The sequence below is a fragment of the Vigna radiata genome, unplaced genomic scaffold (assembly GCF_000741045.1).
Source record: "Vigna radiata var. radiata cultivar VC1973A unplaced genomic scaffold, Vradiata_ver6 scaffold_187, whole genome shotgun sequence".
NCBI classification, from domain to species: domain Eukaryota; kingdom Viridiplantae; phylum Streptophyta; class Magnoliopsida; order Fabales; family Fabaceae; genus Vigna; species Vigna radiata.
In genome coordinates, this window is record NW_014541998.1 from 128,892 (window position 1) to 143,067 (window position 14,176).

The window sequence follows — 14,176 nt, forward strand, 5'->3', positions numbered from 1 at the left end:
GATAACTAAAGTATATGAATAAAATAAGAACTTCGATATAAGAGAGTTTAGAGGTTACATCTTTCCCCAACAACAAATAAGATTAGTTCTCCATCGTCATGGAAGAAATAGGTGTACAATGGAATGAAAGAGATAGAAACCCTAGGAAGAGAAAAAGGAGAGTTGTCAATTTCCCAAATCTACCCCTAAAGGGGTGAAAAGTGTGTTTCTGTGCCTAAGCAATCAAAAGATACATTCTCTAAGATGTTATGGCCTTTAAATAGGGTGGAAAAATAATAGAAAATGGGTCCAGTCCCAAAACAGATCATAAAAATAACTGAAAACTGGCCCAAAACTCGCGTCGCCGACTCAACGGTACAGTACCGCTCAGCGGTAGGTGCGACACTTAGAATGGCCCGCAACAGTGTCGCCCAGGCGAAAAATAGTGAAAAACTAGTCCAGAGCCTGGTGCTCAGCGCCGCCTGCGATATTGAATCTGCACTCTGGTTGACTTTTCAGCATTCTGGTTGACTGGTTACTGGTTGACTTTTCTACACTGTAATTCCTTGATACTTCAACCCTTCTTTCAAATCATTCCAATAACCTACAAAATCAAGGGAATTTATTGATAACATCATAAAACATGTCCTTAACTCTCTTATTCACAAAACTAAAGCAAAATCATGAGTGCAAGCTAGTTTCTAAGTAAAAAATGGTGCATTAAATATCAAAATTAAGTATAAAAATAACGGTTTTTGAACCGTTATCAGACTCCTACATGAAACTCTCTCAACACATATTCCACCTCATCCCGAGACAGACATTTCAACAAAGGGGTAGCGAAACCCCTCCTATACAACTCCCCTTCGATGAGGAGAAACCTAGCAATCCTCTTCGCATCCCTTATCCGAAGGGATTTGCCTTCCTCCTGTTCCTTGATCAACTGAATGACTTTTTCTCTCCAATTTTCCTACTCGGTCTTTCTGGATATAACTAGGAACTCGATAGTCAGCTTCATCAAAACTTGTCTTACTACCGAGGATAACTGTCCCTTTTCTTTTCTGCTAGCCAACTTAGACAAGACATCTACCCGAACGTTCTCCTCCCGAGGTATGTGTTTTACCTCAGTCGTTCTAAACTACTTCTCTAGTTGCTTGACTTTGTGAAAATATTGGAGCAACTGATCATCCTTAACCTAAAAGCTTTCATTCATATGTCCACGACCAACTGGGAATCGGTCCGACATTCCAAAGATTTGGCTCCTAAGTCCCGAGCGAGCTCCAATCTTGCTATTAAGGCCTCATACCTAGCCTGGTTGTTACTAATCTTAAACGGAAAGATGAGTCATTGTTCTATCACTAGTCTGTTCGGTCCTTCCAGGATCACTTCTGCTCCACCTCCCCGCCTGTTGGCTAATCCATTGACAAAGAGCTTCCATGGATGCGACCCACCTTTTCACGGTTCATATCGCTATCAAAATTCTAACAATTCAATTGACCATCCTACTATCCTCCCAGCTAGGGATGGCAAAAAAACCCGCGGGCACGGGTATCCATGGGTAAAACCCACAGCGGGTAGTTACTACCCTCGGATATTTACTACCCGCGGGTAACGGGTAGCGGGTATTTTAATACCCGCTTCTAAACGGGTAGGGTACGGGTAGTATACTATCTGACCCGCGGGTACCCGCTACCCACAAAAAATAAATAAAAAAATTAATTTATATTTTTTTAATTAAATTTAATTAAAAATAAAATAAAATTATATTTTATTAGATTAAAAGTAATTAAAATTAAATTTTAATTTATATTTAATTTAATTTATATTATATTATATATATATTTTTGTTATTTTATTTAAATTTTATTTTAAAAAATATAAAACACATATATATATTTTTTTATTTTTTGCAGATATCCGCGGGTACCAGCGGGTACTCGCGGATTTTTAAAATACCCGCGGGTATTTTTTAAGCGGGTACCCGGCGGATAGCGGGTCGGGTGGCGGGTACATTTTTATCCGGCGGGTCGGGTTGCGGGTAGGCACTATCCGTGCCCGACCCGACCCGTTGCCATCCCTACTCCCAGCCAAGTCTGGTTTACGCAATCTTTTCGCCACAGGATGATAAGTTTTGACCACCACCTGGTGCCCCTGAAAGTAAGGTCTCAAACAACTAGCCGCTGTAAGTAATGCTAGGACGACCTTTTCTAGCTGTTGATACCTTGTTTCAAAATCTTTAAGGATTCTACTAACAAAGTAGATTGGTTTAAATTCAGGAGTCTCTTGTACCAACGTCGCACTGATCGTTACATTTGTAATTGCCAGGAAAAGTTGTAAATCGTGCCTTAAATCCAATCGTCCTATTGGCGGACTAGCAAGTATTTCCTTCACTTCGCCAAAATTTGCTTCACATTGATCATTTCATTGCCCTTGGGTATCTTTCTTCAATTTTTTAACAATTGGCCTTATTCGCTCAGCCAACCTTGGAATAAACCGAGACAAAGAAGTCAGACGCCCTACTAACCTTTTCACCTCCTTAAGGTTCTGAGGACTCCTCATCTCTAGCACTGTCTTGCACTTGTTCGGGTTGGCTTCAATTCCCCAGGCGGTCAACATGAAACTCAAGAATTTCCCAACCGGCACTCCGAATATGCACTTTGTTGGATTCAAACGCATGTCATACTTGCGTACCTGACCAAATACTTCTGTCAAGTCTCTCACGTCATCCTCCACTGATCGACTCCTTAACACCATATCTTCTACATACACTTCCATGCATTTTCCAATCTTTTGTTTAAACACCTTATCCATTAGGCATTGATATGTAGCTCTAGCCTTTTTGAGACCGAATGATATAACCTCATAACAATAGTTCGATTGTTCGGTGATGAAGGTCGTCTTCTTGCAATCTGGGTGGTACATAGGGATTTGATTATATCCAGAGTAAACATCAAGAAAGCTAAGGACTTGATACCCTAGGACCCCATCCACCAAGCCATCAATACTAGGGAGAGGGTACATGTCTTTTGGGCATGCCTTATTCAAGTCAGTGAAGTTTGTGCACATCCTCCACTGTCCGTTTTATTTCTTCACCATTACTACATTGGTCAACTAAGTAGTATACTTTACCTCCCAGATAAAACCAACTTTCAACAGATTTTCACCTCATCATCCACCGCTTGCCTCTTTTTTGCTCTTAACCTTCTTTTTTTTTGTGCGACAAGGTGGGCTTCCCTAAAAAGGGACAACTTATGTGACATTATACTGGGATGAATTCTCGGCATGCCAGCTGCAATCGAGGCAAATATATCGATGTTCGTCCTTAACTCTCGACCAATGGCTTTAGCTTGACCCTTAGTGAGGTCTCTTCCTATGGAGGTAATATGCTCCACCGTCCTCCCCAAACCGAATGGGTGCACTTCGCCTAATGGTTCCATCCAATCATCGGTGTCAATTCAGATCCAAGTCTATCATGGCCACTTCCAAACATCTCATCTTCGACCTTGGAACCCAAGGTTCCACCTTTAGACTTGCTGCGTAGCATTCTTCAGCTATCTTTTGATCAGCTCGAACTGTGCAAATCGTGTCATCATCCAATGGATACTTCATTGATAAATGGGGCGTCAAGACTATTGTTCCAAAGGCATTCAAACGGGATCTACCAAGAAAAACAATATTTGAGGTATTAGCCTCTACTAGAAAGAATTTGACTTTTAGCTCCTTCACACCTCGTTCAGTCCCAAGATACATTCTCAAGTTGACATGACCCCTGGTGTGTCAACTCGCTCCCCCAAAAATCCCAAAATTTTCTCATTATAGGGTATAATTAGATCCTTGAACATGTCCATTTGTTGAAAACCTTTTCCAATAGAGGATATTGGTTGAACTTCCTTGGTCAATGAGAACCTTGCCTATGCTGTAACGAGCTATCACTATCGTTATCACCATCGGGTCATCCTGATATGGATTGGGAGTGTGAAAGTCCTCATTCGAGAATGTGATTGTAGGCATGGATCGCCTCACCACATACACCCTTTTAATACTTGTTAACCTCCCAAGTACCTCTTTCCCGTTGACGAAGTCGAACCACCTCCAACGAACCCTCTTGAAATCGTATTAATGTGACTCATCAAGGATCGTTCCCTACTCCTACTTCGACTTTGCCGATCATCCTTTTGAGACTGACAACTATTTCTCCTCGGGGGATCCCTTTGCTACTCTTCCCGCACATACTTCTTAAGATGTCCCACTCTTACTAACCCCTCTAGTTTATCTCTGATTGTTGCACACTCTTCTGTAGTATACCCTAGATTCTGGTGGTACTGACAGTGCTTTCATCAATCAACATTTTTTGGGGTTGGTGATTGCATCAAGGGTAATAGAACGGCCCACAATGCTTCCTTCAATACTCCTGCCTTGGGTGCGTTCAAGGGCGTATAATGCATATATTTGGGCCCTTTAGGGAAAACCATATGCTTTGGGCCGCCCCCTTTCACGGTTGGGTTCACCGTTTGTGTAGCTTCTTCTTTTTGTCCCTTCTGAAAAGCACGCATTTCTTCAATACGTATGAACCTTCCTGCCCTATCCTATAATTCTCCTAATGCTTGTGGCTGTTCGACATACAAATTATCGGCAAAGGGTCCTGGTTTCAACGTAGTTGTTAGGCTACTCAGTATAAACTTCCTTCTCACATCCTTCACTTGACGAACTGTTCTATTAAACCGGTCCATAAAATCCTTCAATGTTTCTTCATTTCCTTGCCTTATCTTCACGAGTGTGAGATATGTTAGACTTTGTGCTCTGCTAGATGTGTATTGCTGATCGAACAGGTTATGCAAAGTGCCAAATCCATCAACAGTGTCAGGCATTAAGGAATGAAACCAGGGCAAGGCTTCTCTTTCCTAAGATAAAGAATAAACCTTACACCAGACTAAATCATTTGGTGAGTAGACCGCCATTGCATCTACGAAAGATCGAAGGTGCTCATTTGGATCATTTGATCCATTATATTTTTCAATTGGGGGGAGCATTATGTTTTCTGGGATTGGTGCCCCCATAACTACTACTGTGAAAGGATGAAGTCCTTCCGCCTGATCGGGACGCAACACCAGGCCAAGTATCTCTACCCGATCGGGACGAATCACCAGGCCAATGCACTAGTTGCCTCCTGGCCTCTATTCTCCGCCTGCACTATATGACGGTTCTCGACCCTGAGTACCTACGTCGGCATCATTGATTGCTCCCTTTGACCATCAACACATTATGCCCCTCAAGGTTGTTATCTCTGCCCTTAACACCTGAAGCACACCCAACTGATCAAGTTGTTCTACCATTGTGGTCTCAATTGGGCTTCTTCTATAGTCCCCGACCCCACGGTGGGCGCCAAATGTTTCGATTGAAAGGGTCCAAGGTCAAACGTACTTCCTTAGCTCTACTCCGGTCATACAACTCTTTTAGTAATCTTTCTCGATTGGTGGTTGACCTGCAAAAAGCTCTCTGATGCTCAAGTTAGATATGTTTCTTAAGCAGGTTTTAGAATAATTCTGAAAAAAAATGTTTTTACCTAGATATTAATCTCATATTTACAGACTTCATATCCACCAAGCCTATGAGTTATTCATTAATACAATATATATTTAGACAATAAAACTCCTTAATTATTCATTAATATTGTATATTCATATTTGATATGAGAATTAAACCTATTAATTAACCATGAAAGCTTTCCAATATACCTCTATGTTGTTGTCTGACCAATCAGTTACTTCAACCGATCGATGCTTACTGGTGACAAACCATGAATGACTTTTGTCGCTTGACCCATACCCTGTCGACTAGTGGCGAATCATCAACAACTTTTATTGCCTAACCGGTACACTTTGTATAGTACAATAATTATTAGAAATGTATAAAAATATTAAAATAGTATTTTAAATTTATAACACTTAATAATAATACTATTTTATAATGATCGGTGAAGTCAATGAATAATATTTCGTAACAACTTCCAAAAGTTAAATTTAAATCGAATGGTATAATATAGGCCAGCATTTCACTAATGTAAACTCACATTTGTGAAACAAAATATTTAGTTCAGTACAGTAAATATAAATACATTTTATTTTTAATATGATAAGAAAAATAAAAAAGAATCATCCAAAAAAATTAAGTTAATTTTATCTGAATCCAAAAAAATCTGAATCAAGTAATTAAGTACACCTTTCATATTTAGTATTTGACACGTGCTTACATGAGTCTATTAAAATCAAACCCAAACTTAATTACTTGTATCAATGCTAATTGCCCTAAATTGATTATTCAAAAATTATTTAATAAATGTTTGCCTTTTCTTTACAAATGACACTTTCACTCTAACTTTTTAATGAAATATGAAAATGGCATTGTCATTTTCACTGACGTACAAATTACATTTTATCAATTTATACAAGTTTTATGACTTTTAGTTAATTTCCCCGTTTTAGAAGTCTGTAAATGACTTGAATTAAATACAACACTACCGTATCAATTTATTAGTTAAATCGACTAATCTAGATTAATATTCAAAATGCAATTTTAAGAGAAGATAGAGGGAAGAAAGTTTAGTGGAGAGAGTAAATATATAATATCTTGCCTAAAGGGTAAAGAGTAAAGAGAAATTAAAAAATAAAATGTGAAAGTAATTTTTCTTAACTTTGCAAAACCTCATTTTTCCTGTTTTATTGGCCAAATTATACATCACTCCGTTTCCCTATCTATTCTCTCAACTAAATCTATTTTTCTCAAATAATTGTTATAACTAAGTGAGAAAATTGTCAAAATAACGTTTTTTGTTCAATAGATGGGATGAAATTTATAGAAGACTAAAGCACTGATAATCCAATTAAAAATGTAAAATTTATCTCTGGACATTTCTCCAGCCCTTCCTGAAAAGAGTATAACTCGAGCTTAGTTCAAACATGGATCCAAAATTTCTTATTAATTCCCCAAATGTATGGGAGTTTATGTCTAACGATTTCAAATATAATACTGCACAACGAAATGAGCAGCCATTTCAAATATGCACCACCTACAGCGGGCCTGGGAATGTTCCATTCTCCCTTTGTTCATTCCATCTGTCAATCTGATGCATAGACAAAGTTATGAAAACAGGTTGTTAGCACACCTTCACAATTTCAAAATTAGCAGTAGCAGGAATAAAGAAACTAATGAACAGTTTTTTGAATGTCTAAGCAAGCCATTAGCAAAAAACAAGAAATGAAACAAAAAATCAAACATTTATGTGTATTTGACCGGGTGGCAACTGCTATTGAAAATGAAAATACCAAGTATTACCCATGATAACTTTGAACTGAGGCCAAGTTCTAAATGAGAAACTTGGAATATGTTGTTTAACTGATAAAAAATATATTCATCAGAATGTGACATTTCCATGTTTGTTAAATCATTTAAAAAGTATTCCTGGGTATTATGATCCATTGGGAAGTTGTAACTTCCACTTTTATCATGTTCTACATTTCAATTCCCATGAGCAGGTTGGAAAATAATGTCTGGGAATATCAGAAGTTGTCTTCTACACATGTAGCTTCCATTTTATTTAAATTATTTTAGATTTTGACTAGAGAATAGTCAAACGTAACCAAATGTTCCTGGCATTGTCAAACTCAAGAGGATATAAGAGGATCAGAAAGGGGATGCCAAATCGTAACTTGAGTACACAAAATTATAATCGTAAACTAGTGCACGCATTAAAACTAATATAAATGATAAAAATAACTCAAGTCTTATGTAGTAAGATCTAAATAACAACTAAAATTTGGTCATATATGTTCTTTATCGAATTTGAAGGAAAGACACGGTGAGCAAAATGGCAGAAGAACCAAAAAGAGCAGAAGAGCAACATAGAGAGAGCATAATAGTAGAATGATTGGAACAAAGGGCAAGCGCTGCAAAAGCAGCTCCAGTGACGACTGTAGTGTGAGTTGCAATGCCAACAACGATGAAGCTAGCGGCATCGGGGAGTTGCATGAGTTCTCTGATGGTTGTCCATGATGGCAGTGATGTTTTTTTTTTTTTTTATCGACAAATATTAATTGTTAGTATTTTATTAGTGGAAAAATTGAATCCAAGACCTTTCCCACCTTCCTTTCCAAATCCATCAAATTAATCTTATAACCAAGGTAGTCAAAATCGTGATCATACTCAAGATTGGAAGGAAAATATAAATCATATATCGAATATGAAAATTCTAACACGGACAAATTTTATGAAATTGATATTCACACAGAAAATCATTATATTTCATTAAAAAAAGAGAGAAAAATAGATTGAATTGGAATGAGACTAAATGGGTGGATTTTTGTGTTTTAAAGAAGGAAAAGCAGCAGTCTAGATACATTTTAATCAAGGAAGAGCGGCAGTGTGCATTGTCAATTTTCCTCACTTAAAGAAGAGAGAGTAATTGTTTTTTAATTTTTGATCGTGCAGTGGCAGTTTTCTTCACTTACGATAAAGAGAGGGAATTACTTTTTCAGTGCAGTAAAGGTTTTCAAAGATTTCAAAAAGTCAGTTTTATTTTTTGGGGCAGTTTACAGAGTCATTTACTAATTGGGCTAAAAATATTTTAAACAAAAGGGTGTTGCTCCCTCCACCACCACCCATTCTCCCTCCATCTCCCCATTCTTCTTTTAATCTTCCCTCCACCTCTTTATTCCTGTTTTATCCTTGAGTAAAATTTTACTTTTAGGTTAATACTTTTTAACTTCTACCTACTCCAATTCCCTACATGAATACATGCAGCGACACAAAAGTTCTTCTTCCTCTTTAACGTTCCACTTCGTCCTCTCATTGTTTCATTGTGCTTTTCTTCCTCTTTAATCATTCGAATTCTTCCTCCTATCTTTCTTTCATTGTGGTGTGAGAATGTGGTGAGTGAGAGGTTGCAGGTGGTGGTGAAAGGAATTGTTCCAGCAGGGTGCCAAAAGTCGGTCTCGGTGGTGCTTAAAGGTACAGTGGTGAAGGAAGTGAAAGTGCACTGCAGAGCTTCGTAGTCGAGATACGTAATCAACCTTAAACCCTTAAACGGATGTAAGCATCCGTCAACAGATATGAGCATTCGTTAACATATGTGAGCATCTGTCAACAGATGTGAGCATCCATCAAGAGATGTGAACATCCGTTGAAGGTAAGTTAATAAACTACCAACTAAAAGAAAATAACAACCTCCACGGATATGGCATATACGTGAACAGATGTGGCACATCCGTTTAATGAAATATAAACGTAAAGGAGGGAATTCTTTTCTAGGTCTTATGTCTCCCACAAAATGGAGAATCATTCCTATTAGAGGAAAAAAATGTAAAAACAACTTCTAGGTCTTCTTTACTGCGATAGTGTAATGTGAGCATCAACTTAAATTGCATAACTGAAAGCATGGCCACAGTTGAGCATTTTCCAGGTGTCACAAAGTTGCTTTCCAGGCTTAAAGTCTTGTCCGTGAATAAATTGTTAATTAATGCCATGGACGACTGTATTTGCAATTCTGAAGATATCTATACATGGTTTTAGGAATCAGCATTCAAAACAAAGAAAAACATGGTTGTATTGCTTGACCGAACAAAGAAAAACATGGTTGTATTGCTTGACCGAAAGTGGATAGAACGAGGAGATAGATTTTTCCTTCACTGGAGTAATACTTGGCTAATAAAAATTGCCCTAATAGAAAGCTAGGGGGTGGAGCTGTGCACGAGAGAGTAATAGTGAAAAATGATTTAGGGTTTGATAAATAAATAGTTAAAAATAAAATGGTTAAAAATTAAAAGAGTAATTTTATCATTAAAAAAATTGTGAGGAGGTGGAGGGAGAAGGGGTAGTGGTGGAGGAAGTAACACCCTAAACAAAATGGACTAATGTTTTAATACAGGTCCAATTCCAACCCACTAAAAAGCCCTAGACTGAGGCAGCACCGCTGCAAGGTCTATTGGCTTTTTCTCCATCACAGTTGGAGGAATTGCATTGCCAGAGGCACCATTGCAACGTCGCTTCTCCTCACTATTGGGAGAGACCACATTGTGAGACTCTGTTTTCACACGATTTTTAACAGCGATCCAAGCTGATCCAACAAAATCGTAACTTCCAAGCGACGTGAGGATAAAATCATGTTCTCATCATCTTTAGCTATAGGGTTATCTATCATGTGATTAGTCCCCTGATTAGAGCCAGAATAGGTCTTCACGAATGTTTGAACCACCTAAGTAAAGATTCTAATGTATTTCCTACAATACACTTTTCAACACATTCATTCTCTCTCCTATCTTGTCAAGGATAAAATCATGTTCTCATCATCTTTAGCTATAGGGTTATCTATCATGTGATTAGTCCCCTGATTAGAGCCAGAATAGGTCTTCACGAATGTTTGAACCACCTAAGTAAAGATTCTAATGTATTTCCTACAATACACTTTTCAACACATTCATTCTCTCTCCTATCTTGTCAAGGATTTCCACTCATCCAACGCACACTCATCTACAATACATTGAATTTATTCTCTTGTCATTGCTTTACATCAATTGTGGCTTTTCTATTAAAGGAGACGCTAATCATGGTAAACAACAAAATTGATTCTAATCATTTTAAAAAATGAAGATCTTCATTTGAACAACATTATCAGGTGACTAAAGCCTGGTTTATTGAGAAGGAATATAGTACATCTCCAAGTTCTCAGAATGAATTCAAATGGTTAAGAAGCCACAATAATTAAAGGGATGAAGGAATAATAACATATTAAAGATGGCATAGAGATGACATGAGTAGACAGAAATTAATTTAACATCTAGAAGCTAAAACGGAAGGGCAAAGTATCATGCATCTATCAATATACAGGAACATTAACCACATCTTAAGAGCTTCCTCTAATCTCTATATACACAAAACCAAGGAAGTCTTCCTCTCCATAAAGCATCCTTACATATTTAATAAGTTATTATTTTAGTCATTTTTTATAGATATCAACGTCTGTCCATCTTTCAATACCTTTTCAATTTAGCATTTAGTCAAATAGCATAGAAAACAAAAGGAATGCTAAATTGTAGAATACCAGACGAAAATTCTTTATAAAGAATTATATTACTAGTAAAAATGTAACTACATTTCTATGCAAAGGAATATTATAAGACCATAAACAGATAGAAATTTTATGCTATCAAAAGGAAGTGTAAATCTCGTTGGACAAAAAGACCCTAACACTTAGTAGATAATAAACAATGTTCAATGGTAAAATACATACCCATTCACCAGGGCAAAGAGAACGATAATACTTAGCAAACTTGTCACATTCTGATGCACCTTCACCCTTTGCAGCTACACATCTGCACAAGAATTTGGTATATTAAAATAAAGTAACAGTGTTTGAGAAATGTAAACAATGAGCTAAATAGAAATAAAAGTCAACCGTATATAACTCACCGATGATATTCAATGTATCGGGTAAAGCAATGCCTGGTTTGATTTGTGGTTGGAAAACGGAAATCTGCTGGAGCAGTTTCAAGCTGGAAAATAATAGCACAAATATTAAAACATTGAAGGAGTGCCAACCTTGCTTATCAGGAACTTGTGTACCAATTCTATAAAAGTGATTAGTAAATGTCACCTTGATTTCAGGGGTCTTTTCAGCTGCATCTTCATTGCCAGAGTTATCCTCAACATTTCCACTACTTTGCTCTTCAGTGCTTTCTTCAGCACTTTCTTCAGCAGGAGGAGGGCTTACTTCACTGCTCTCCTGAGCAACTGCAGGGGCAACAGGTGTTGTTTCTTCCACAATTTTCTCAACAACAGCTTCCACAGAACCAGCCTCCTGTGGGTTTTCAACTTCTTTGACTTCAACGGGTTTTTCAACTACAGCTGTTTTCTCCTGCTTGTCACTCACATGATATTCCTGCAAGCCAATAAAACATGTCACTTCCTTATCTAACACTATGAAACAAAAAACCAAACATCAGAGTGTAAAAGAATGCTGCTTGGAGGCATACAAAATGTAAATTGAGCCGAGGAAATTGAGGGAAAAGATCATCACTACCAGACGAGAAAGTTAGAAGCTGGAAAAACATCTTACCTTAGCAATTCTACTGAGGTTTTAATGTTTATGACATGGAATTTACATAACCGATCTATCCAACAACATTTAATGCTGGTAATGTCGCTCATGTCAATTACTTTTGTCTTTATAGTTATACAAGCCATACAAAATAAAAGAAAAATTGAAGTAAAATGGAATGTAAGATTAATGTCGACTTGGTTGATTCAAAATCCCAATTGCCACAAAGAAAACTCATTCCCACAGTACTTCTCTTTGGGCTTCTTTATTATTCAAAATCATTCTGCGTATAATTAATTTTGATAGGATTGATATCCGCTCTTTCTCCGTTGGGAAGACTAATTCACTATGCAGACACCCATTGAGCATATGTATAATAACAGTTCAAAAGTGATTTTACATTATCATACAAAAAAAATAAAACGAATCCTTTTAAACTCATTTTAAAAATTCCAAAACATAAATAAATATTTTAAACCTCAATTGTTCCAATACAACACCAATTCTACCAAAATAAAAAACAACAGAGCCAGGAATAACGTTGTTCCGCCAACATAGAGACTTAATTCGGTGCCCATGATATAGATCAGGCATACAATTATCAGTAGATATAACAGCTAGTAAATGTAAGGGATTGTGTCAAGCTCAATTTTTTATTTTTAATAACATACACTAGAAAGCACTTTAAAAAACACTACCACCAAAGGTTAAAAAAAGAAAAAACGCAGCTGAAACCTAATCTAGATTTAGTTCAAGGAACTACAGATTGTGAGACAACAAAATCAAGGTCTGATTTGTAAATTCGATGGTTAATGAGATTAGCTGAACTCCAGTGAAAAGGAAGATTCTAGGAGCGGAACTGAAAAAGGGAGAGTGATTAAAGAGAGATGAAGGAAGGATACCTCGGCGAGAGATTGAGATTTGTTGGCAGCAGTTTCCGCCATTGATGGTCACGAGGCGGCTACAACACAAGAGAGGATTCGAGTGTTGTAGGTCAAAACTCGGAAAGCTTAAACAGATTGAGATCGTGTTCGTGTTCGGGTTTGTATAAGGTTTTATGGTTAAAATATTCGGAAGAGTCAAGAAAAAAATATTTATTATAAAAACAATTACGATAAACAGTTATGCTGTAATGATAAATATACAAAAATAACTTTGTATGAATTCTTACATGTCTATTATATTCTTTGTTTTGAAATTGTATACAGTTATGCTCAATATACATGTACTTCTTTTTTTAATTTCTTATATTTCATGTTGTTTTTTGTTTAAATTATTATAAGAAAAAAAATATTAATAAAGAAGTGTGATAGGGAGAAAGTAAGGAAAAAGAAAAAGAAAAAAATTGGTCAAAAGAGATTTCTCATCGGAGCATCAAAAGTTATAAAATAAGAAATGAAAAAGTCATATGTGGAATCGAAAATATTCTAATAATAACACATAGCAATTTAATAGCAAAACTAACATAAGTTGTAATTGAGATTATGCAGGCAAAATTTAAGCAATGTAATTCATCTTAATGTATTTAGTTATTTAATAAAAAATCTAATTACAAAATACAAAAAGTGACATTTTATTTCGTATAAAAATAATATATTAGGACGGATAAACTAGAAACATAGTTCTAAAATTAAACATGACATAGTTTTTGCAATCAATCATAAACATATTATGACGTACATGATTTAGTACGTCATAATATATGTTTTTTTTTCAAAAATATTACAAAAATGTATTATATTTTTGTTACAAAAAAATTATTATTACAAAAATTTCCTATATTCTTCCTCTTGCATATTAGTAAAATAACAATGATAAATGTATATAAATTCATAATGTAATTCCTTGAGTGGAGCAATAGCTTATATGTTTAAAGAACATCTAAACTAACCACAAGCAACATGAAGATTCATTAGCCACACTGTGTTTTGCTGTTACGGAAAAATTAAAAATAGACAAAAATGAAACTTATGGATAATAAAATTTACATTTTAGGTAATTGAAATAATTTTTTTTCCTTATTTTGACCTTTAAAAAAAATATCCAACATAATATTGAAAACTTGCAGATGTTCCTAGGTACAACTCATAACATTTCAGAATGTACCTT

At 36.2% G+C, this 14,176-nt stretch overlaps 1 protein-coding gene across 1 annotated transcript; it reads right to left on the minus strand.

The window, feature by feature from the left end:
- Positions 1-6,828: 6,828 nt before the first annotated feature.
- Positions 6,829-13,126, minus strand: LOC106778794 (cytochrome c oxidase subunit 6b-1). Its single transcript, XM_014666790.2, has 5 exons — positions 12,970-13,126; positions 11,624-11,908; positions 11,440-11,522; positions 11,261-11,342; positions 6,829-7,099 (listed from the first exon to the last, which is right to left on the minus strand). The coding sequence occupies exons 1-5, from the start codon at positions 13,009-13,011 to the stop codon at positions 7,046-7,048; spliced, it is 546 nt and encodes a 181-aa protein (XP_014522276.1). The 5' UTR covers positions 13,012-13,126; the 3' UTR covers positions 6,829-7,045.
- Positions 13,127-14,176: the final 1,050 nt, after the last annotated feature.